The sequence below is a fragment of the Phalacrocorax carbo genome, chromosome 3 (assembly GCF_963921805.1).
Source record: "Phalacrocorax carbo chromosome 3, bPhaCar2.1, whole genome shotgun sequence".
NCBI lineage: Eukaryota > Metazoa > Chordata > Aves > Suliformes > Phalacrocoracidae > Phalacrocorax > Phalacrocorax carbo.
This window is the reverse complement of record NC_087515.1, coordinates 36,242,083-36,266,213: the sequence shown is the minus strand read 5'-3', so window position 1 is coordinate 36,266,213 and position 24,131 is coordinate 36,242,083. Positions and strand designations below refer to the sequence as shown.

Here is a 24,131-nt window from a genome sequence, read left to right as displayed (position 1 = left end):
GCTCTTGCGTGGTGAGGGCGGTGGCGGCCGGGGTGCGCCTGCGCACAGGCGGTGGCGGCGGCGGTGGCGGGAAGCGCGGCGCTGAGGTAAGGGTGGACTCGGTTTCTCCTTTCTGGGGTTGTTGTTCGTGAGGAGGCTGGGAGGGTGTGGTGGCTGCCGTCTCGGTGGGCACCTGCACCCCGACTGCACGCCTGGCAAACCGGCGCCCACCCCTGCCCCCGGGGCGGTAACCGAGCGGGCCGTACGGCGGTGCTCCCCAGGCTGGGCGGGCATTCCCGCCGAGGCAGCGGGGCAGGCCGGCGGCGAGCAGGGCTTCTTGCCGAGAGTGATTTATCCCTGAGGGAGCGAGCGCGAAGCCCTGCACAAGCGTAGGTTACCCGGCCCTGTCTGGGATTTTCAAGCACCTGGTGCCTCTGCCGAAAGGCTTTCTGTCGGCTGGAGGGCGCTTGCTGGTCACCCCTATTAGGCCAACTCTTTCACAGGTTGCTTTGCCAAAATCAGTTACTGTGTTACAACCCTATTTCCCACTAATTTCCTTCCCCATGCTGAAGCTTGTCCCTGTATTCCAGTGTAGCTCTGTGAGCTTGTGCTTTAAACTGGGTTGTGAAATTTAAATCTCCTTTTTGTCGCTATGCTCTTAACTTCCCGAAGGAGGGGGATCTATTTTCAACCTGGATAGATTCAATGATTTACCTTCCAAACTGCAAGGAACCAAGGAAGAGAGGTTGGGGGCAGGGACTGGGTAAGTGTGCAAAGTCCTAAAAGTGATACAGCTCTCTAAGCCCTGCACTATTAAGCTGTAACCAGAAAAATGAAAGCGATCATTCCGACTAAGAAGATAGGTTACTGTTGCCTTTCTACATCAAATAGTAATGCTTCTTCCCAGAGAAAAGCCTGTGATATTAAGTTAAAATTACACCTTCATCAGTGGATTTGCTCCCCTCAAATTAGGGACACAGGGCAACAGATCTGTAACTATGTTTAGTAGTGCTCTTTCTTATTCTCTCTGAAGTAAACTAGTGGTTTTGTTTGCTTGATGGGTGACTGTGGAGAAAAAGCTATACTGATTATTCTCTGAAACCTTAGTTGGAGGAAGGTTTTTATGGAAGTGAATATTCTCTTAAGTAACCCTTTTTGTTTCCCTCACTTAGGCCACTCATTCCTATTCTGGAAAAAACTTCCTCAGTTGTGTTAGTGCAGTTCTTGGAGCTGCAAAGTCAACTAGCTTGGAGAACTTAAGAGACGGTCTCTTGGTTCTCCCCTTCCCCAGGTTATTTTATTTGTGTTCATTTTTTCCAGTGTGGCTCATCATGCAATACTTGAAGTAATTCTACCAGTCTTTGAACACAAACAGCTTCAGAGAGAAGGGAGACACTTTCCCTGAGGGAAATACCAATTAAATTCTGTTCTTTATGAATGAGAGTAGAGCCAGAACACTCCAACTGCATTTCTTTCTTGTAAATATATTTGCACAGAAATGCAAATGTGATTTATTGAAAAACACATGATTCTTTATTCCGCTAGATACAAGTGTTCTTTATTTCTTAGCAATACTAGAACCTCTTTTCTTTGGTAGAACAACACAGCAGCTGACAAACTCTCCCTTTCCCAGTGTTTCGGTTCATAGAGTGCACAAACGTTTCCACAGATATTACTCCATAACAAAAAAGGCTGTTAATTTAAAATTCATACTAGACATTACCAAAACACTGCATCGCTGTTATAGTAAATAAGCTCTAGGGCTTGTAATATTGCCTGTTTCAATAGCCCCATGATTCAAAGCACTGATCTGGTATAAATATATTCCTTAGTAAATATTGAGGGGGCAGCTTACTACAAGTAAACTTTATGCTGTATCAGGTATCATCTTGCTTTCCTTCAGCTGACGCAAAGCCAGAATAAACTTTTTTGTTTGTGCTTTGTCTAATGTAACAAATACACAGTCATTGACCCAGCATTTATTCTGTTCTGATTAATACGCTTGGGTAAGCATATTAATGGCCATCAGACAATAGCCAGATAAACTACAAGCTTGGATACTATTACACTGGAACAAGTGGGGTTTTTTTTCCTGTTTTATTTTAAATCACAGCTTCAGCAACCCTATCTAGACATAAATCCCAAGAGAGGCGAGATTAATTTTTCTGCACTGCTTTTTATGATGATAAAATATGGTGAAGCAATTCACTTATGGTATTAAAGTCTGACCTTTACGTATCCCTTTGCTGCTTTTACTGGTTTTTTGTTACCTCATGCAGCAAACTGACACCTGTTGTAATGTGCTAATATAGTTCATGATTTCTTTTTCAGCAAGGGACAGATTCTGTCAGGTAACCAACACCAAAAAATCTATTAAAAATATGATTGCTTTCTGGGAAGAATGACTTGCTGTAAATGCTGGTATAGCAGCTTTGCAGAAGTGAGCTGCTTTATGATAGTCAACTGACAAAACACGGGGAGCTTCTTGAAAGTAAATTTATTAGAACAACTGGTAGTAGTAGCAAAGACATACAAAATTCACTGCCTGAAAACCCAAGAACAACTGAAAAACTGAAACATGTATACTTCATTAAAAGTACCTCTGTGCTGCTACAAATTTCTAGCAAGCTGTAGAAACAGCTTTTTGACATCATATAAGAAATGAGAGGTATAAAATTTGGTTGTTTCACCCAAATTTGTAAAACTTCCTTAAATTTGTAAATGTCCAAGAAATTAAGCAGGGCAGAACTTAAGTTACAGAACAGACAGTCCAATTTCTTGTTGCTGTGTAACCTGTCTAAAGCAAGTTTTTCTATATTTTGGCAAAACTTGCATACCTTTTTGGCAATAAAGTGGTTGAAATTGTCTGGTTTGTCCTTTTGTAACACACCTGACCGTGCTTTTCTCATGTGCAGACAGGGGAGTAGTTTTCACAGGAATCTGAAGGTCAGAGGATGCTCAGAGTGGGAGTCATGTCCATTCTTGCTGTATAATACTGGAAAATGAGAAAACAAGCGCAACGCCACCTAGCCCAGTTCTGCTGGATAAGGAAAGCAGATTTAAATTTGGTTCAATGTTAATGATTAAAAAAGGCAAGTGACACATTCAAAGTATTTTAAATGGTAAAATTTCCCTTGTAAGGTAGCTTGCTTTATATCTAATCAGACTGTAACTAATCAGTAGCAGAATTAACCAGCTGGTACTTTCATTACTTTACTCTATTACTTTCTTATGGACCATGAAGCTGTTTTAAAATCTGGGTCAGAAATGCCACTGCTACATGATGCAAAGTTCTGATCCAACATAATTGTGTTTTCCTGGTTCAGATTCACTTTTGACAGGTTAATCTTGTATCAGGTTACATGGCATCAGGTTACAGACAGTTCTTATTCACCCAAACTGTACAAAGTCAGTGTGAAAACATAAAGCCACTGAACAAAAATGCAGTGTATCTGCCTACTCCTGATTAAACATCTACAGATGGAGGGTTTTGTCCTTCACGAATGAAGAACAATATTTATGGAACCCGAGTCCAAGGTCTCAGCCTCTTGCTACAAGATGCCTTGATCTCATCAGCTGCAGCTGATACAGCCCTGTTTTTGCAACCTGTTTTGTGTGACAAATGCCTGCGCCCACATGTTGGTGTCACTGCAGTTCTTTACGAGTGCAGGATCTGTCCATACAAAACAACTCCTCCCACTACCTTTTTGTTTTCTGTGGCACCTACAGTTTGGGCAGCATATGATGCACTGTGTAAGAAGTGTGGGGAATGAAGAGAGTAACACTGAAGTATTTTCAGGAACAAAATGCTGATGTTAGTTGGCAGTGCATGTTCCTGTTTCCTTTGTTTGCAGTGGATGGAAGGGAACTTTGTAATGGTAAGCAGATAACTTTTGGTAGGAGAATGGAGCCTGAATTCTGCAAGTGTTTAGCATTGGTTTGAATGACACTAATTAAGTGTTTACATTTTATGCACGTGCATAAACTTTCTGAGGACTTAGCACTGCAGTTACAATGCAGTTTTGGAAGCTATGCTGCAAACAATAATTCTGGTATGCTGTTTTTGCTTTTAAACTTCCTAAGTGTCTTGGGACACAACACTGTTTGAAACTCAGTTTAGAAAAATGCTTTCATATTTTACTCTGATCTTTAAAAGATTTATTTGAATCTGAAGATACTTGCAGTACATCTGGTTTCTCTTTGACTTCCCCAGTCTTGGGTCTTCCAACTTCAGAATGCATATACTGCCACTGTCTCCTTTGTCCTAGGTGTCCAAAAGGTACTTTGTCCCCACGGTCCCCTGAAGTTGGGCATCCACTATAAACTTACATGTTTTTAATACCTCACAACAATGGATTTGCTTAATTCTCTTCTGCATAGCCCCTTTTTTGTTTCTCCCCTCCCTCTTTTGGGGGGTGTTTATTGCAGATCAGTGTTTTGTGTCTACCTTCATGATAGTTCTGATACTGTTGCTGTAAGAGCATCCTCTACTGCAGCTTTTGCTACTGGCAAAATCTTCATGTGTTTGCCCTGTTTCAGATTCTGCAGACCAGCACTGGTGCTTTTCAGGATCATCTCCTCTTTTCATTGCTTATGGGTTCTTTTTTTTTTATTGTATTATGTATCTAAAGGAGTTTTGGTGGCATAAAGTGTGTGAAGACACTTTATGACCATAGTAGTTCTTTGTTTGGCAAAGAGCAAAAATAGGTTGATGGTAGAGTTTTATGACCCTGGAAATCACAAGTTTCTTTTTCCACAGGGGGAGAATATGGTAACCTACAGGCTGTTCCTAACAGAAGAAAGCAAGCTCTAACTACTCACAAACACTTCTTGTCAGAATGAAATTCCTACAGCTACTATCCAGGAAACCAGGGAAACTGGAAATGCTTTTTCAAATACCATTTTGCCAGAAGCAATTCCCATACATGTGTCTGGCTACCTCCACGTGTCTTTATAGCAAGAAGAAAAAAGTAAACAGTTATGAACATGTTGACCAAGAAAAATACAAGAACTTGGTCTACTCTGTTACATCTTACAAAACCAGTGCCCAGACACCACAGACAATACTTGAAGAAGACAATTTGTTATATGGGCCACCAGATAAACACAGACCTCCAGTTAAAGCTGAAACAAAAATTCCCAAGAACTGGATTCCGTTAATAAACCCCAACAAGAGAACTCCCCTTCCAAACAGTGATTCAAACATCCCCATGAAAATTGCTTTACAAAAAACAAAAATGCCCAGTGTTACCCGTATTCTTCAACAGACGCTTTCTCCGCAGCAAACCTTTTATCTAGAAAGATGGAAGCAGAAAATGATACTGGAACTTGGGAAAGATGGTTTTGCAGAGTATACTAAAAGTAAGTGTAACCGCAGCTCGATTGCAAAGTAGGAGCAATAGCCTGGGTAGCTGGCTGCGATGTGCTAGCGTAGAAGCAGGATCTGGCCCTACAAGTCAAGTGTTTTGGAAATCCATTAAGTTGTTTCCACTTCAAGGGGTGAGAGCATGTTATGAGCACACCTGTTACCAATGAATCTAAGCTCTGATCTTGGTTCTAGGACCTCTAAAATGGATTCTGAAATGTGTGGGAATCAAGGATTAGACTGTAGACAGTCTTCGCTCTGTCCTGTCTGCCTCTCCTTTATTTCTCTCTTTGCTAGTATCTATTTACAGATAGATATTCTCCAGCTGATGTTATTGAGCCTGTTTGCAGATACAAAGCTACTTTGTAACGAGGTGGAAATAAGCATTCTGAAATCATATCATCCTGAGTGTTTAAAAACCTGTGTGTCTTGCTGTTTCTGTTGAAGTTCTTCAGTAACTGTTTAGTTTATCCAGTATATATAGACTCTTCTATGAAATTGCATGCATTTAGAGGTTTTCATTCCATAAGACCTACAAAGGGGACTTCCTCCAAGCTGTAGGACTGACGGGGATCTGTGAGGACCAGCGCGATAATAAGTAGCCTCTTGTAGCAAGGTTAATAAATGCTCAAGCACTCCTTACATGTATTATTATGCTTTTTAAAACTGATTATCCTGTGATTATGCTTTTGAGTTACTAAGCATTTTAGTGAATAAGGTGGCATAACAAACCTTACGTATCTATTTAAAATTTATCTTTCTTGGAATAATTTCTGAGATAAGCCCTTACTCTTAGAACTGTGCCCACCCATTTCAGGAGGAGATTAGTTCCATTCAAATGAACCAATACAGCAGAAGCAGCTACTGGAGGAAAAGCAGGCTAAAATACTACTTTTAATTCATAGAAATTCACAAATGCCTTTGAATAAACAATAAATGAAAAATCATATTTTGTTTCTGACTAATCAGTGAGACCAAAAAAAGTAACATAAGCATTAATATAAGCGATACTAATTTCACCGTTGATAATTTATTTTCCTGTCCTATTCCCTTCTCCTCTGAACATTCTCAAGCTTTCAGTACAAAAAAAATAGAACTGGTTTAAGAGCTATGTTGTGTAATATTTAGAATACAAGTCCATCGGGTATTATGAGTAGTGTCTTAACATGTAGGCTTTTTTTATATTTTTCTTAGATCTTTTCCTCCAAGGAGAGCTCTTTCATGCAGCTTTGGAATCTATATTCATGTCTGAAGAGATGGCAACTAAGGAGCAGAGAGAAGATGTTGATGTTTCTGGCTACTTATCAAGTGTGCAGCATGTCTTAAAAGATATCAGCGAAGTGAAAGCTCTGGAAAGTGCAGTTCAGCATGGGACTCTTCAGTATCTGGGCCTGGTAGACTGCGTGGCTAAGTATCGGTGAGGTACTGGTTCTCTAAGAAACCTGATAATGCCAGTGTTGCATGGTGCTCCATGGCATGTGGGAAACTGTGTCCCATGCTGGAGCAGGAGTGTTGGTGAGCTGTTGGGGGGAAGCTAGACAGATCTCTAAGAGCGGCGAAATGGGTGAACTCAGAGGTGAACCCGATGACAGAAGTGCTGTTGTTTCTTTGGAGAATTCCTTGCTGGAGCAGGGTATGAGTGGGCCAGGGTTAAGTGCTCCTCAGCAGTTGCCAGGAACTGTAGCAGATATTAGTAAGTCTTGATTTTTGAGACCTGAACTACCTGTGTGGAAGAGACTTGCTTAGACATAATAATGAGCGATATGACATCAGGGTGAAAGAGGCTGAGAGTGATACAACTTTCTTTGCTGTCCCATCCATTGTTTCTTACTGTGTCTACTGTCTTGGGCATAGCGATCACAAAATGATAGAGTTTTCAGTTCTTGGAGGAGTAAGGAGGGGCATCAGCAGAACTGCAGCTTTGGACTTCTGGAGGGCAGATCTTGGCCTGTCTAGGAGACTGGCTGGCAGACTCCCTTGGGAGGCAGTCCTGAGGGGCAAAGGAGTCCAGCAAGGCTGGATGTACTTCAGGAAGGAAATCTTAAAGGCACAGGAGCAGGCCATCCCCATGTGCTGAAAGATGAGCAGGCAGGGAGTAAGACCAGCCTGGCTGAACAGAGAGCTTTGGCTGGAACTTGGGCAAAGAAGGGAGAGTTTATGACCTTTGGAAGAAGGGGCAGGCAACTCAGGAGAACTACAAGGATGTCATGAGGTTATGCAGGGAGAAAATTAGAAGGGCCAAAGCCCAACTAGAACTTAATCTGGCTGCTGTTGTAAAACACAACAAAAATGCTTCTATGAATACATTCACAACAAAAGGAGGGCTAAGGAGAATCTCCATCCTTTACTGGATGCCAAGGGAAACATAGTGAGGTACTTAATGCCTTCTTTGCCTCAGTCTTTAATAGTAAGGCCAGTTGTTCTCTCGATACCCAGCCCCCTGAGCAGGAAGACAGGGAACAGAATGGAGCCCCCATAATCCAGGGGGAAATTATTAGCAACCTGCTACCCCACTTAGACACACACAGGTCAATGAGGCCAAATGGGATCCACCCAAGGGTGCTGAGGGAGCTGGCAGAAGTGCTCACCAAACCACTTCCAGTCCTTTATCAGCAGTCCTGGCTAACCAGGGAGATGGCAGTTGACTGGAGGTTAACAAGTGTGATGCCCATCTACAGGAAGGGCCAGAATGAGGATTCGGAGAACTACAGGCCTGTCAGCCTGATCTCGGTGCTGGGAAAGGTAATGGAGCAGATCATCTTGAGTGCCATTACACAGCACATACAGGACAACCAGGTAATCAGGCCCAGCCAGCATGGGTTTATGAAAGGCAGGTCCTGCCTGACCAACTTGATCTCCTCCTGTGACCAGGTGACCCACCTAGTGGATGAGGGAAAGGCCGTGGATATTGTCTACCTGGAGTTTAATAAAGCCTTTAACACCATTTCCCACAGCATTCTCCTGGAGAAACTGGCTGCGTATGGCTTGGACGGGTGTACTCTTTGCTTGGTAAAAAACTGGCTGGATGGCTGAGCCCAGAGAGTTGTGGTGAACGGAGCTAAATCCAGTTGGCAGCTGGTCACAAGCAGTACTCCCCAGGCCTTAGTGTTGGGGCCAGTTCTGTCCAATATCTTCATCAATGATCTGGATGAGGGGATCAAGTGCACTCTCATGTAAGTTTGCAGATGACACCAAATTGGGTGTGAGTGTTGATCTGCTTGATGGTAGGAAAGCTCTGCAGAGGGATCTGGACAGGCTGGATCAGCAGGCCAAGGCCAATTGTATGAGATTGAACAAGATGAAGTGCCAGGTCCTGCACTTGGGTCACAACAACCCCATGCAACGCTACAGGCCTGGGGAAGAGTGGTGGAAAGCTGCCCAGTGGAGAAGGACCTGGGGGTGCTGGTCGACAGCCGGCTGAACATGAGCCAGCAGTGTGCCCAGGTGGCCGAGAAGGCCAACAGCATCTTGGCTTGTATCGGGAATAGTGTGGCCAGCAGGAGTAGGGAAGTGATCGTGCCCCTGTACTTGGCCCTGAAGAAGCCGCACCTTGAATATTGTGTTCAGTTTTGGGCCCCTCAGTACAAGAAGGAAATTGAATTGCTGGAGCGTGTCCAGAGAAGGGCAACAAAGCTGGTGAAGGTTCTGGAAAGCAGGTCTTAGGAGGAGCGGCTGAGGGAACTGGGGTGATTTAGCCTGGAGAAGATGAAGCTGAGGGGAGACCTTATCGCTACCTGAAAGGAGGTTGTAGCGACGTGGGTGTTGGTCTCTTCTCCCAAGTAACAAGCGATTGGATGAGAGGAAATGGCCTCAAGTTGCGCCAGGGGAGGTTTAGACTGGATATTAGGAAAAATTTCTTAAGGGAAAGAGTTGTCAAGCACTGGAAGAGGCTGCCCAGGGAAGTGGTGGAGTCACCATCCCTGGAGGTATTTAAAAAGATGTGTAGATGTGGTGCTTAGGGACATGGTTTAGTGGTGGACATGTCAGTGTTAGGCTTACGGTTTGACCTGATGATCTTAAAGGTCTTTTCTAACCTAAATGATTCTACGATTCTATTCTATGACTAAACTTAAGCTTAAAACATTGTCCTATCTTGTTCTTTTATGCAGAGGCCAGTTGTGTGTGATCGACTGGAAAACTTCTGAGAAACCAAAGCCGTCTCTGAAGAATACTTTTGACAACCCATTACAGGTTGCAGCATATATTGGAGCCATAAACCACGATGCCAATTATGACTTCCAGGTCAGTAGGCCTGCTAAGTACCTGCCAAGGCAATCAGCAGTGCCCATGTTATTTTCATCTCTTCCCACCTACTGCCTTTAGCACCCCATGTCCGGCATGGAACTGTTGGTAGGATCTGTAGCAAAGCAGCCCAGTCTTAGATCAGGTTAAGCTGACATACTGTGAAATAACTCCCCTGCTCTTACTAATCCTGCTGCCTTTGCCTGTCAGCAGTATATTTTCAGTGATTTTAAGGAACTGCTCAGTGGAACCAAGGGCTGCTCAGCATCTTAGGAGATCAGCTGAACTCACAGTGACTTGGTGTTTGGGCAACCCCCAGTCCTTTGTTCTGTGCGGTTTTTGCTTTTGTCAAGGCTAGGAAGGGGGAGGAGGAGAAGTAAAGCAAAAGAGCATGCAAACAGGGAAGTGGGGTGGGAAGGCATTGCTCACATCATATACTTCTATATCCCACTAGCAAATGAGGGACTAAGTTATTTACTTAGAGTGTTTGGAAGCTGTACAGTGTTTCCTCAGAGGAAAGCAGTATGTTGTCAATCACTTAATCAGAAGACAGTGGAATAATGTTTTTTGAAGACTCCAAACACAATTCCAGCCAGGCCTGCTTGGCCTGAAGGATTGTTATTTCAATACAAAGCATTGAAAGGAGAAAATATAAAGCAGAAGAGAGCAGGGTAATTCATAGGTTCTTCAGAGGACTTTCTAGAATATTACAAAGATCAGCAAGCGCTTAGCAGACATGGTCTTACGGAGTGAAATATAGGCAGTAATTCTAGAATTCTGCTATTAGCCTTCTGTCCCCCACAGCTTTCTCTTCACCCCAGTAGCTGTTTGGGGTTTGGATTAGAGCTGTTTGTCAAGTATGAAAGATCTCAGAACACACCTAAGTAACCATTTCCATTCAGAGTGGTGCTGGAGAATGGCATCAGTCTGGTTATATGACCCTAGGCAAAACCTCATCAGTCACTGGGAATTCTACCAGCACCTGCAAGGTTTAAAGAGAGCCTGTCACTCTGATACTCAGAGTTTGAGTCCTCCAGTTTCCACTGAAGTCAGTCAGAGCTTTGAACGCTCAGCAGTTGAATGTTAATTTCCAAGTATTTTATGGTAAATTATTGCTCTTTTTGTTCCCTATTTCTTAATTAAGGTGCTTATATGTTAAGGATGATGTTTTGCAGTGAGGTTTAGTGTCTAGAATTGCTGATTGTAGTTGCATGTTAACACTGAATTTCTGACAGCCTTCTGTTCTCTCGGTAGGTCAGCTGCGGGCTCATTGTGATTGCCTATAAGAATGGCTCCCCTGCGCATCCGCATTTCATGGGTCCCGATCTGTGCTCACAGTACTGGAATAAGTGGCTTTTGCGCCTTGAAGAGTACATGGACAGAAACTGACCCAAACTGAGCCATGCGAAGGCAAGTGGTCTGAACACAGAGCCCAAGCAAGAATCCTTTGTTTAAAACTTCAATTTGAATACATGTTCTTTTTTGAGTAACTTTGGCTAATTTCTTACTATCAGGGTCCCCCTACCCCCCTCCAAAAAAAAAAAAAAAAAAAAAAAAAAGAAAAAAAGGAAAATTGGAGCGGGGAATGTGTGTGTATTTGCTCACGTTGTGGGTGACTTAAGTGGACCTGGCAGGGCAAAGTGACTTCATTAATCTGTTTTTTCCCCACAGAGTTTATACAACCTGAGGTTGATAGGAAAGTTTCTATTATCAAGTAAAACTGTTCAGTCAAATCATCCTCCTTTAGTCATTTTTGAGAAGATGGCTCTTACAGAACTGAGACTTCGGAAATGAAGTTGGTGAAGTAAAGCAAAACAACATCTGCATTGTCTGACCTGAGAGAAATGCAAATGATAAACAAATTAATATAGTAGACTGTGTTTCAGTCAGCTTAATTCTTGCTCATCTCAAAGGTATCTATTAACAGGCTTGTTACTATTTGTGGTTTTTCTTACAGCAACAACTGGAAAAACTGCGCTAAGAACTATAACCAAAGTTCTCATAAGCACTTATTTAAAATATTAAGGCAAAGTGATCACTTAACAGAAGTGGCTTAGCAAAAGAGGAGCAGAGTTGTAACCGATGCACTTGGAAATTTCCAGCAAGTGTTCTGAAAGGTAGGAAGTTTGGCTACTTCTAGTGGCTCCTCCTGCAGGTTTCTTAATGGGCTGCACGGCCCACATAAAAGAACTGTGAGTGTAAATGAGCTTTGTACCATAGGTTGCAAGGCTCTGTGCAGGCCCAGTCTGCAACGGTCTGGAGTTCTCCTGACTTCGCTGTGGGCCTGAGCCAACAAGGAGCCGACCCAGGTGGAACCAGCTCCAGTGTTGAGTTACAGCATTTGCCAGTGCGAGTAAATGTTGTTATAAAAGTAGGCTCGTGACTTTGAAGCTGGGCCTTCTGGGGAATGAAGAGCTGCTGGTTGGGTTTGGGGTTTTTTAGGGGTTTGGGGTTTTGGGGTCTTTTTTATATAAGTTTGTGAATAAATGTCCTAAAACAGAAGCCGTTATTATATAACAGAAGTGGTTATTTCTGAAGCTTGTTTCTCTGTCTCTAGACTTGATTTTATGAATAAGCCTTAATGATGTCAGGCAATGCTGTTTTGTGCATTGTACTCTCTTCTTCCTCATTCCCTTTGTTTTCTCTAAATTGTAGGTATGAGTTTTCATAATAACATTGCATATTACAAATAAAAATACAACCAACCCATAAGCTGCAACAAAATCAGCCAGAACCATCCCTAAAAAACCCAATAGGCAGGCTTGCTGCTGAGGAAACTTAAAACCTCTATAGTGCTTAATCTCTGCTCCTTTGGAGTACTGAGCTGCAGAAACCTGTGCAATGAAACTTACAGTGGTACTTGCTTATTCAAACCTAGTCTGGTGATGGTGTGATTACTCTGTGCTTAATTAGATTTCTATCTAAAAAGACGACCATGGAGACAGAGAAACTAGGTTCAGAGATGACTAACCGCGACGGCGCTGCGTGAGCACTCAGAAGTTCTACTTGTTTTGCGAGTATCTTCCCACATCACAGAATTTTAGCAAGTGGGTGGTTCAACGTCACTGAACACGGTCAATTTTCTGTGAATGATAGCTCCGTGGATACAGAGAGGGTGGGCAGACGCAAGAGCTGAGATGCCCTGGGCAGAAGCAGGAGGTGATGAAACATGCCAAGTTCCCTGGGGTGGTTGGGATTGGATAAATTGAGAGAGTGTGGAGCAGCTGGGCAATGTTTGGGTGGGATTGCCTTCTTCACCACTGCCTCATACAGCCATTAGATGTCTCTGAACCACATATGATTTCAGCCTCATCCTGCCTCCTAGTAAATAAGGGCAAGCCTGGAGCCTGGACAACGCGGGCATCTGTTGGCTTCACCTGCGTTCATTTGTTTAACAAAAGCCTCGAGTCTGAGGAAGGCTGCCAGCTTCACTAGCAAAGGTAGTTTGTAAACCTATCTTCAAGTCTCGGATGAGTCTGTACCACGAGAGAGCCAGGAGGCGACATGCAGCCTTCAAAGGCAGCAGCAGTGGAAGTTACTGGTGTCTTGCACTTTTGAATGTCTGGCTGCCTCTGGCTATCCCTGTGTGAGCTCTGGAACGTTTCTGTAGGGGCAGAAGCTGGTGCCAGTTTTGTGCTGTAATAGAACTGGCAAATGGCCGTTGCCAATGTCACGCAAACTCAAACCCACTTTGTGACCAGTTTAAACTAACTTGCCAGACTGTTAAATTGATGTGCCCAGGGCATCTGCTGCAGGGAGTATCTGTCCTCCACAGAAAAACCAGCCAATCAGGGTAGTTACTCCAGCCATCACATCCAGCTTGTCATAGCTGTGCTTTCCACCCAGATCGGTTTTTATTTCTGTGTGCTGTCACCTGCTGCTCTTCTCTGTTGCAGCGCTTTCTTTGACTCTTTGACTGGAATCACACAGAGGGACCCCCTCAATGTGCCTGTAGCTCTGTCAACAGGGACATGCTTTGGGAACTGATGTTGGGGGGAAATCAAAAGCAGTGTGCGCTATGGGGAGGCAGAGGGGAACCCACGTGTGCACACACAAAACATGTCTCCAGTGCAATAGGGAGGGTTTTGGCTGCAACTCTGCTGCTCCAGTGTTGGGGCTGAGGTTTCAGAGCTGAGCACACGAGGCTCCTTTGCAGTTAGGTGAATGCCAGTCACTTTGCTCAGCTGGACTCAACAGTCCCACCTAGGAGCTGAACTCAACAGTGAAGTTTCATGGCTGAGACCTCACTACGTGAGTTACAGAGGAGTGTAGCCAGCACTGTTAACCAGCTGTTAACACTTTTCTGAGCCAGGCAGTTTTGTCCCATGTATTTGCAAGCATTCAAGCTTCACTCAGAGTGAGCAACCTTCCGTTTATGCTATTCAGTTGTGACAGCGTGATCTCAGAACTGGGGATCAGTGCATAGGCATGCGCTCGTTCTGCAAAGTAAGGATCTTCTAATTTACCTCAGATGCTTTTTTTTCCTGTGGACTTCCCATTTATTAAAGTATTCCGCAAACCTTCCCGTTACAGAGAATGACAAGTTTGTTCCTTACACAGTAGCATCGCTTTATTACCCTCGTTTTCAAGGTCCCAAGTACCGACAGTTGTGCCGATGAAAGTATTGATATCACCAGAAATGCTTTAAAACCCCTAGAAGCTTTTCCCCACTAAAACCCAAGCCAATGCCTGTACACAAGTGAGGCAAATTGAGAAGATTCTTGCAGACATGCTCAGAATCTAACATTTTTTTAGTATAAATTACTATTAAGGTCCTGGCTCTGACTGATATTTTAGATGGGTTACTTTTCAGACGCTGTTTCAAGGTATACAGAATACAGCGTATCCTCCCCAAATGTACAGTTTTATTTTGAGCATGAACTGAATTTTTGGAACCTATAAATGAAACCCACTAATTGTTATGCATTTAAATTGATGTAAAACCTGCTTAGTGGCTGTGTCCATTAAGTCAAGAGGCAGATGAATACCATGCACTCGGACCGGAGTACCTTGTGGTTGTGGAGGAGGTTACCACCCCACCCTGTCACTCCTCAAAGAGACGCCTAAGGACCCAGCAAAGGCTGCATCAGCTTCTGAAGAGCATTAAAGTGTCAGGTGGTTTCAGTGACATGAGTTACATGGGGCATCCCTCTCCCCTTTGTTGTTTTTAAACCCCTAAATTCACGTTTGATAGTCCCTATAGGCTACCCTCTTGGTTGTCCTGGGTCAACAGGAGCTGGAGCAGGATATGGGGGAGTCCTAAATGCACAGAGAGTAGTACCAGTCCCTCATCATCATCATTGCCACCTCCTTCCCTTGTAGCATCAGTCTCACTATGAGCCTCCTAAACTGACAGTGGTTATGGGTGGGAGGGCAGATCCGTGCCCTCAGGTTTGCACTGATCGCGTGAGGCAGAGACAGGCAAAGTCTCCCTCTTCACTGCGTTGCACTGCTCTGCTGTATTAGTGAACAGGCACATGCTCAGTAAAAAAAAAATTTTAAAAATCCCTAAATGAACACACACGCTTGCATACACACCATAAAATACACACACAATTGCATTTCATCACGACGGAAAAGTACGTCTTCAAGTCATTAAAGTGTTTTCTTTGGGCTTCTGGGTTGATATTGATGTATGTTAAAAGGATGTGGTAGTAATCCCCAAAGTGAGCGTGACAAGTCCAGGAACGTCAGCGTCAAGGTTGCACTTATATCTAAACATGATCAAATAAGTTCACAGCTTAAAGTACCTAAAACAAGGCTGCAAGTTTGCGCTGGCATAATGCCATCCGCTAGTAGGGAAAGTTTGGAAGGAAAAAGTACATCCTTTTAAAAAGTCTCGGCTCACCTTGGATCATGCTTCCGTAAATGATTAGTTCACTGCATTTATGGGGAGGGGGGCGGGCAGAGTTAAGGTTATTTGCACATTTTTATCTTATTTACCAACAGAGCGTGCTCCTGTTCGTAAGGCCATTTTAATTCATTTTTGTCATGGAGCAATGTACTAGTAGCTGCTCTTAGATGGCACATTTCACCCAAACCTCTCAAAAGTGATTTGTACGGGAGGCAATGGTTACTATCTGTACAGAATACACTGGGGAGAGGTGAACTTATTTGTCAGTGGCCTCTCAGGCATGTGGTAGCGCTGAAACAGAAAGCAGGTTGCCCGAGTGTCAGTTCAGTAAAATGCTCCATCCAAGAGATGACAGCCTCTTCCAAGCTTGCTTTTTTTTTTTTTTTTTGTGGCCAGATAAGGAAGTCTGGTGTTTGCATCATATTTGGGAATATTTCTGTCAAGTTGGGGTTCTACCGACATCAAGAGAGTCCTGTTAACAAAGGCATCCCTTTCATTTCAGGGATTTCTTTCAAAATTATTTTTAAAAAAATAATATATATATAGTCCTATATGTAAACTTCATTCCTTTAGACCACTGTAATCCATCGTGTTACTCATCTTTGTCGTTGTCTTTGGAGTTCCTCTGCAGGACAGGGCTCAGTTTGTTTTGCAAAACCGCTGCAAGTTTTTTTGAGGTTTTTTTCAGGAAAGCACTTCCAGGGTGAACGTTACTAACGTGCAGGTACAGGTCCTCCTGCGTGGGGCCCGTGTAGCCGCAGTCTTCGCACACGTAAAGTTTATCTCGCCTCTGTTTGTAGGCGTATTGCTGCTGCACGCCATGAATCTTCTTAAGGTGGGACTCCAGGGAACAGCGCTGGGTGAAGGCTTTGTTGCAAACCTCACATTTGTAAGGACGAATTCCTGCAATGGTAAAAGAGCAATTACCGTTCTGATTTCCGTTTCTTACAGCCGACTAAGGAAGGAACTGGCTAAGAGCAAGGCTCTGGCCTATCAGTTACTAAGCAAATTTTAGCCTGAAAGTAAGATGTTTTATTTAGATAGTTCCTCAGGCTAGTAGCTCACTGCTGCTAGCTCGGGGAACTAACTGCCTAAATAAAACCTATTACTTTCAGGCTAAAATTTTCAGGCATGGGTTGATATATTTAGGAATAGAAAGCCTAGAAAAGTTTTGAGAAGACATAGGCAGGTGCTGAGGGTACCAGGTGCCCATCGGTGCTTTGGTCCTAAAGAAGAAGCCATTATCAACTCTTGCAAGACTGACTCCTTCAGAGCCCTGACTTTTTGAGGTCCTGTGATTAGGTAAAACTATCGGTTCCGGCTCACCTTTCATTTTGGCTTTTATAATGAATGAAATCTTGTGTCTCAGTAAGATGTTAGTTTTTCCCTTTTAGTGAGCAAAGCTTAACGAGGCTCCAGCGAACGGCAGCCCAATGCGAACATACAGCAATCCCAGTATGTCAGACGAGTGAGAGTGTTTTCACAGAATACGGATGTGATGACTGAGGTCACAAGCTCAAATTCTAAGTGCACTAAGATGAAAGAAATAGGTATGTGTGTCTCCAGAGGAGGGAGAAGGGGCTGGCTTGTGATTTGAATGCCCGAGCAGTTTCGTTCGGTACAGACAAATTACATTATAAAAACACTGAGCCGTAAAAAGTATCCACTTTACCACCAGTCAGCACTGATTTAGGAGCAACAGCCTCACAGTACTTGAATGACAAATAGCTGAGGGTTTATCAACACTTGAAAAAAACCTACAAAAGTGTGATTTTACTTACTAGACTAGCTCAGTAAGTTTTCAAGCAAAGACCAGCCTTAAAACTGACACAGGGAGTTACCTAAACACCCCTCTCTTCCCAATGAAAGGTGAAATGAGAGCATGTGGAAGATTGGATGCGCAATAGCCAGGCAAAAAAGGGCAAAGCACACGTGTTCACACAGACAATTATAACTTTGTAATTGGATTGTGTTAAGTTCGCCGCTCCGTTGCCTATCTTGCTACCCATTACAAGTTCCAATAAGCAGCATCTTGACTGCATTTTTGCAAGTCTATTAAAGAGGTTGTCCCAGTGCATCAGCGCAGACTATCACGACTAAAGTTTCCTAACACCTACTGCTGTGCCTCTGCTTCAGTTACATTTAACTGCAATTGGGAGGAAACTCCAAATCTTCATTAGAATTCACACACAAAAATATATCTTTTCCACAAAGTATTTTGAGTGCCGTTTCATGCTCAGCTGAAGGCAGTTTAACCCTTCCCCGTGCGTGGTTTCTGATGCCAACAGTGCTCCGCAGGCAGGAGTGCGAGCGCAAGAGGGCTAGTGCCAGGGTGGCACAGACCATCACGGCTGTGGGAACCTCTTCATTACTTAGGATTAATTTTAAAATTTTATATTGCTATGTATATTAGTTACTTTTTAACATTTAAGGCTGCTTATGCCATGAAGCTAGACTGGCACGTTTGGCTTTCACTCTGTCTGACACTACCCTACTGACACACGCAGTCTGGTTACAAACACTGCACAACAATTTCCACTGGAACACCAAAATTCTGTAAAGCACATGTAGATGAATAACCGTAGCTATAAAATAAAGACTACCACTTCCAGCTTATTTGTCTTCTTTTTAACACTCAAATATACCCCAGCTTTTCTGAACAGCAAGCATCATTGTCAAAAAGGCCACTGCTTTCAGAGATGCTGTATTTCAGCCTGGGAAAGATACATGCCAAAAGGCTATTGGCACCGCTGCTGCAGCCAGCCTTCAGCCCCGCCGTCACCCAAGGCGCCAGGCAAATGCAATACATGCAAGCGTTCATCCTGCCTTTACACAGGGGAGGAGAAACACTGACACCAGATCTCTTCCATTAAATTTGGGACAATCTAACCATAAGATTCACATTTCCAGGACCATGGTTTTTCACTCCTATGCAGTACAAAGACCTTTCCTCCCTCCTGGAGTTTCACAGAATTGGCTCTACTCCTGCATGGCAAGTTCAACCCTACCTGCCACAGCATATATGTATTTTTAGCTTCTGAACAGAGACCCTCTTGGATTTAGTTTCTGAATCTCAAAGGATGAGGGGACAGGTTGAAAAATCACTTCTATCAGAAGCACCGACTCCACACTTCAGCCATACGCCAGCGGCAGCTCCCTGCTCACAGCCAGCAGCTTTCCGTTCCATGTGAAACCTTTGCAAACAAACCAAAACAGTCCAAAACATCGGCTCTGGCCAGTGCTTTCCCATCAAGATTGGCAGCATTGGTTTTGTGAGCTCTACTGCTAAGGAACAATTCCTGCCCACCAACATGCTAGCGTCACCTCTAGCGGTATGCCCAGTTAACGGTGCTTAAGCCAAAAAAGGGACATTGCAGAGTGAGCTCAAATAACCCAGCAGGTCCCGTAGGTAATGCCAATGTAGAGAGCTTGAACGTGCCCGGGAGGTGTGGTGGATGCATCTTCTGGGTGACCCACAGTGCAAATTCGAAGCCTCCCGAGCACAGCCAGCTTGGCCTGCCAGAAAGCGTCTTCTTTGGTGAGGATGGGGTTAATAAGTATTTAAGCCATCACTTCCACTAAGGAAAAGAAGAAAGAAAAACAAAAAGGCAGCCTTCTCCCTGCTCCAGGTTAGGATAAGCACTGGTTCTGTGACCAGTAAGCTGGATTTGAGGCAACCGATCCCACCTGAAGAAACATGACTGCCGCTGTTTGGGGTGGGCTCAGGAACTGACCCCACTGCAGAGCAGCCATGGAAAGCACACCCCGCCAGCCCAGAGGGTGACTGGAGAGCAAGAGCGAGCAGAGAAGGGAAAGGGATGATTTCTCTTCCAGTGCCATCACGGGCTTAAACCACAGCGCCATCAGTTATGCCTGTACATCTGGTGTAGATGCAAGCAGGGAAGAGGGAGCTAGACCAGGTTAAAGGCAACCTTTTTACCCGCCCCCCCCCCCCCAATCCAGAGCACGAACCACTGTCAGATTTTCAACCCACTGCCCCTGATTTTCAATCCATGCTGTGACCTGCACGACAAGTGAGTAGAGACAGTGTAGGCCGGTGGCCAAACTGATCGGGATGGCTGGATGTGCAGAGGGAAACGGCTGCGAAAGGGAACTGGGGGAGCTGGTAGCCCAAAGCAGGCGGGGATGCAGCATGCAGGCTTAGCAGAAGTCAGGCATGTTCCCTAGTTTCCTTAAAGAAGTTGGAGGCACAACATGAACCACACTCTGGTTGCTTCAGATGGTGCCAAAATCAAGCCATAACCCCATCCTGTGGGACAGCCAGCGGGGAAGGTTCACAAAAAACCCAAGAAACTGCTGCTCGTTGCCTCTAGAGGGCAAAGCATTTTCATCCACCGCCTGCCCGCGCGTACCGGTACAGGCCCGACTCGCAATAACGTGCGGTGAGTGACCCCAGGTGGGTGATCCCAGGTGGGTTACCCCGGTCTCGCTGACCCAGGCACGACAGCACACATCCACATCTACACCGGACCTGGATGGCAGCTCATGCACTCATGCTGCTTCACATGGATTTCATTAGTCCCCCTCAGAATTCATTAGTCCCAGGGCTTTTACCTGCCCCTTCTCACATTTTTGCCTTTCCTCCACCATATCCCTGCTATTTTTTGCAAATGTTGTTTACCTGGGTTTTGTACTATTATCTTGCTGGGTTACCTTCACCCTCCATCCTTGTCCCACCTCACCCCTTCTCCCACCTCCTGCTGCCCAGAGCTGTCCGCAAGCCCCCCGGGAACGCGTTCTCACCGGTATGGGTCCGGACGTGTCTTTTCAGATCAAAGGTGTCGTTGAAGCCTTTTCCACAGAAGGTGCACAAGTGTCTCTTCACCTGGCTGTGACACTTGATGTGACGGTTGAGCATCCGCTGCAAGCGAAAGCCTTTGCCACACAGCTCGCAGCTATGCACCGTAGCATCGTTACAGGTGCCAGTGGTGAACTAAGGAACAGAAGAGGACAGGGTGAGTAGGCATCGAGACGACAAAGACCAACAGAAAACAAGCAAAATAAGGATGGGCAGCTTATTGTTGCGGTAAAAAAATCTTGGGATATATTCAAAATGAAAAGCGAAAGCATTCAGGAGATTCTTGCTAGGTGAAACCTTCACGCTTCCCTTGCAGTCGAGTGGGTGACTTAACATGCACGGTTGGGACTGATGCAATGCTGGCCAGCCTAGCTTCAGGTGTTAAAACAAACCCTGGGCGCTGGATATCCCTCCCAGGGCCAGGGACGCTCGTCCAGCTGCATCCATAAGCAGACACATCTAGGCTGTGAGCACCTCTCCGCGAGGCCGCACGAGTGTTTGCTCCTGCGTTCAGACTTTCCTGGACAGAGGCGGGAGGCCCTCCCTGGCATGAGAAAGTGTTACCCATATGGTGCCTTTGCTAATCACACTTTCAGCTGCTCTGGGTTCCTCAAAAACCAGGCAGCGGTGAGAAAATAGGTAGGTTTGACGAGATAAACGAAGGCTCATTGTGCTGACTCAGCAGAGACCGAAACAATGGCACTAATCACCTCCTGTTGGTCTCCCTGGTTCGTTAATTAACGTCAGAGTGTCATCAGGGGTTAATCTCCTCATTCCCGCTCCTAACACCAAAAATATTGCGCCAACACCATGACCTAACTTGACTAAGGGAGACACTGATGATTCAGCTCTTGGGAAGAGCGTTCCTCAGAGGGAAGGCTTAATGTCTGGAAGATGCAAATACTTCGCTATTAGTTTAATTATTCGCAGGGGAGCGGACGTGCTCGCCACTAGCCGCTTGGGCCGGGAGAAAGCCAGCGGAGCAGGCAGCACCGCGCGCACGCGTCCATCAGCTCTCGTGGTGCTTTTGGGCAGTTTCTGTGGCACGCTGAGAAACCCCAGCTCGTCCGAAACGAGGTTTCGCTGTGACTGTTGCTAATAGCCCAGGTTAAATTACACAAAGTAGGCTAAAGTCAAACAGCAGCAGGGAAAGCTCCTCGTAAAGAGAGGAATACGTTTGGGGTTTCTTTTTCCTGAAGAGCCACTTATTTTTCCCATCCTCTTCCTTCACTTCCTACCAAAGCAACGCTACCTGAAATTGTAAAGAAAGATTAAAAAAAAGGCAGCTGAGAAACCACAAGGTGTTAAACTAGAGGGGGAGCTGGGAGGTATCTGTTGGGCAACAGGTGGAACCCCACCTCATGCGGCCACGTATAAGTAGTGTGAAAAACCTAGCGTTAATCGTGAGATTAATAACTTGGTGGCGGAAGGGCTGTCAGCCCAGCAGAGACAGTGGGATTTTTTACAGCTCCATCCAGTAAAGCAACAGCTAGGGTTTAATGAGGTGTTAACTGGCCACCCACCGGTAAACACATCTCCTCCTTCCTAGCACTGGGGTGGCCTGGCTCCACCTCTGCTGAGGGGAACCCTGGCTGTTCAGAGATGGACGTGATCCTCCCACCCCATTTGCATCCCCGCCACGCTTTGGGAGCTCAGTCCTGGCTTCTCCGGTACCACGAGGAGCCCATGAGTGATTCATCTTCCCAGCCTGGGGACTAAAATGACCGCTCTGCTCTGTCGCTCTGCCCAGGGGACACCCAGTCAGTACGAGCTCCTGCTCATGCAGCAGAGAGGCTCTTCAGCAAAGTTAATGGATAGATAATCTCTTCATTTCACTCAAGCCTGCACGTTCACCTCAAGGTGGCAATGGCCTTTCATGGCTTTCGAGGAGGACCTTTTCCTAGCTGTTATCTTGATAAATGAAGAGGGTAAAGGGGCGTTGAGAAGATTCACCACAGCCCCCCTTGGCGAAGGCTTGACTACAACCTAGAAGGCAGACTGTTAAGGAGTCCCCATGTTAAGGAACGAGATCCACCCACGCACCGTGGGGCATGACTCCTAGCTGCCAGGGCTGGTCCTTCCTGGCTGGGTTCGGAGCTCCCGTGGGACCCGAGCCAAGCAGGTCAGGGGCAGCATGTCCCAGGCAGGGATAAGGGGAGGCAAAGGGCACTGGAAGATTACGGTACATCGCTTGGGAGGCTTGCCCCGCCACTGTCGTCCTACGGCCAGCCGCTCTTGCGGGCCTCCATCTCGGTGTGTGGGATGGGTGCTGTCACCTCTGGCAAAGAGAGCCTACGGGACTGTTGTCACCCGGCGACCCCAGCCAGCAGCTGGGCCCTGCCTTCGAAGTGGTGTCACCCCATCCCCAGCGAACAGAACGCAGGGGCGCAGGCAGTTACCTTGATTTTCGACCTGACCATGGGGCGCTTGACGGCCAGGTCCAGCAGCATCCCCCCGGCCGTGCCCAAGTCACCGGGGCCGGGCTGGGGTGTCGGGGGGTCGCTGGGCTCTGCGTCCCTGGTCCCGCTGCTCCCGCTGCTCTCCAGGCTGCAGCTGTCCTCGTAGCCCAGCAGCACGCAGCCGATCCCGCCTGCAGCAGGGGGGACGCGATGAAGGGGAGGGATGTGATAAAGCGGGGAACGCGATAAAGCGGGGGGGTGGAGGGATGCGGCCGGCGGAGCCGCGGGGCGGCGGCGGGCGGGAGCGGCCGGGCGCCGGTGTTTAACCTGCGGGCGGGCCGCAGGCGGCGGGGGAGGATCGCCGGCTCACGCTGCAATCGGAAACTCAAACACGAACGGTCCCAAAGTTCAAACAAGCCAGCTCCGCCGCCTTCCCGTTATACCCCGGGCAAGGGCAGGAGGAGGAGGAGGAGGAGGAGGAGGAGGGGGAGACGAGGAGGACAGCATAACCCCCCCCGCCCCAGCTCCTTCCTTCTCCTCCCCCCGCCACCTTTCTCATGCAAACGAGGTTTCCCACCTTCCCGGGGACACGCGCACCCCCACCCACAGCCCCCCGCCGGTGCCCCGGGCTGGGAGACGGCGCCAGGCGTGGGGGCGGCATCGCCCGGCGGGACCGGCACCCGGCGCCCCCGCCGATGGGCGGGGAGGGTCCCCGGGGTCCCCACGACGTTCCGCACAGTCCCCCAGAACCCGCCCGCCTTCTCGGGGCTCCCCCGGCCCGGCAAAGACCCCTCCCCAACGCGCCCTCTCAGCAGACCGCGGGGAGCGGGGCGAGGGCTGGGGTCCGCCGGGGACCCCCCCCCTTCCCTCCGTCCCTCCCGGCGGCGAGCGGTGCCGGGGAAGGGAGCCCGGCGGCGCCGTACCTGGGATGTAGGTGTCGGCTCTCTCCTCGTCGGGCAGCCCATCCCAGCTGCGCACCGCCGGCTGCGGGCTCCGGCGCTTCACCAGGAAGGCTCTGGGCATGGCGAGGGCAGGGGGCACGGCACGGCACGGCACGGAGCGGGGCTGAGCCCGCCGCCCGGCCGCAGCCCGGCGGGGCGCGGGAGCTGCGCTGCCGTCCGCGGGGAGCGGGACCGCACGCACCGGGCAGAGCCGCCGAGGCGCGGGGAGGGGAAGGGGAGGGGAGGGGAGGGGAAGGGGGGGGAGGAAAGTTTCATAAGGTGGAATAGAAAAATGCACCAGGAAACTTGGGAAGGAGCATGCGTGCTGCAAACATAACGGTGTCAACAAGTCTGCTTACCTGTCCGACCGGTTGGAGCAGCTGAGCTTTGTTCCAGCCCTTCCTAAGGCATGAATGTTTGCAAAAGAATTTAACGTCTGAAAATTAAAAAAAAAAAAAAAAAAAAAGAAAAAAAATAGAGGAGGGGAGCCCTGCCGTTGCTGCCCGCCCGCTGCCCGCTGGCGGGGACCCCG

At 46.8% G+C, this 24,131-nt stretch overlaps 2 protein-coding genes across 5 annotated transcripts; one reads left to right on the top strand and one right to left on the bottom strand.

Annotated features, from left to right (window-relative positions):
- Positions 1–30: 30 nt before the first annotated feature.
- MGME1 (mitochondrial genome maintenance exonuclease 1) lies at positions 31–17,250 on the top strand. Of its 4 annotated transcripts, XR_010372074.1 has the most exons (7): positions 32–86; positions 2,895–3,071; positions 4,739–5,340; positions 6,539–6,761; positions 9,454–9,586; positions 10,841–11,703; positions 11,807–17,250. XR_010372074.1 is itself a non-coding variant. In XM_064446492.1 (6 exons), the coding sequence occupies exons 3-6, from the start codon at positions 4,818–4,820 to the stop codon at positions 10,973–10,975; spliced, it is 1,014 nt and encodes a 337-aa protein (XP_064302562.1). In that variant the 5' UTR covers positions 32–86; positions 2,895–3,071; positions 4,739–4,817; the 3' UTR covers positions 10,976–17,250. The 4 variants fall into 4 exon arrangements, 3 of the variants coding, with proteins under 3 accessions (XP_064302565.1, XP_064302562.1, XP_064302564.1); XM_064446492.1 differs by having other exon boundaries at positions 10,841–17,250; XM_064446494.1 differs by lacking the exon at positions 32–86 and adding an exon at positions 652–742 and having other exon boundaries at positions 10,841–17,250.
- On the bottom strand, positions 16,012–23,744 carry OVOL2 (ovo like zinc finger 2). The gene is made up of 4 exons (XM_064446496.1): positions 23,582–23,744; positions 22,659–22,849; positions 20,205–20,394; positions 16,012–16,343 (listed from the first exon to the last, which is right to left on the bottom strand). Exons 1-4 carry the CDS (start codon positions 23,679–23,681, stop codon positions 16,033–16,035), a joined length of 792 nt encoding a protein of 263 aa, XP_064302566.1. The 5' UTR covers positions 23,682–23,744; the 3' UTR covers positions 16,012–16,032.
- Positions 23,745–24,131: the final 387 nt, after the last annotated feature.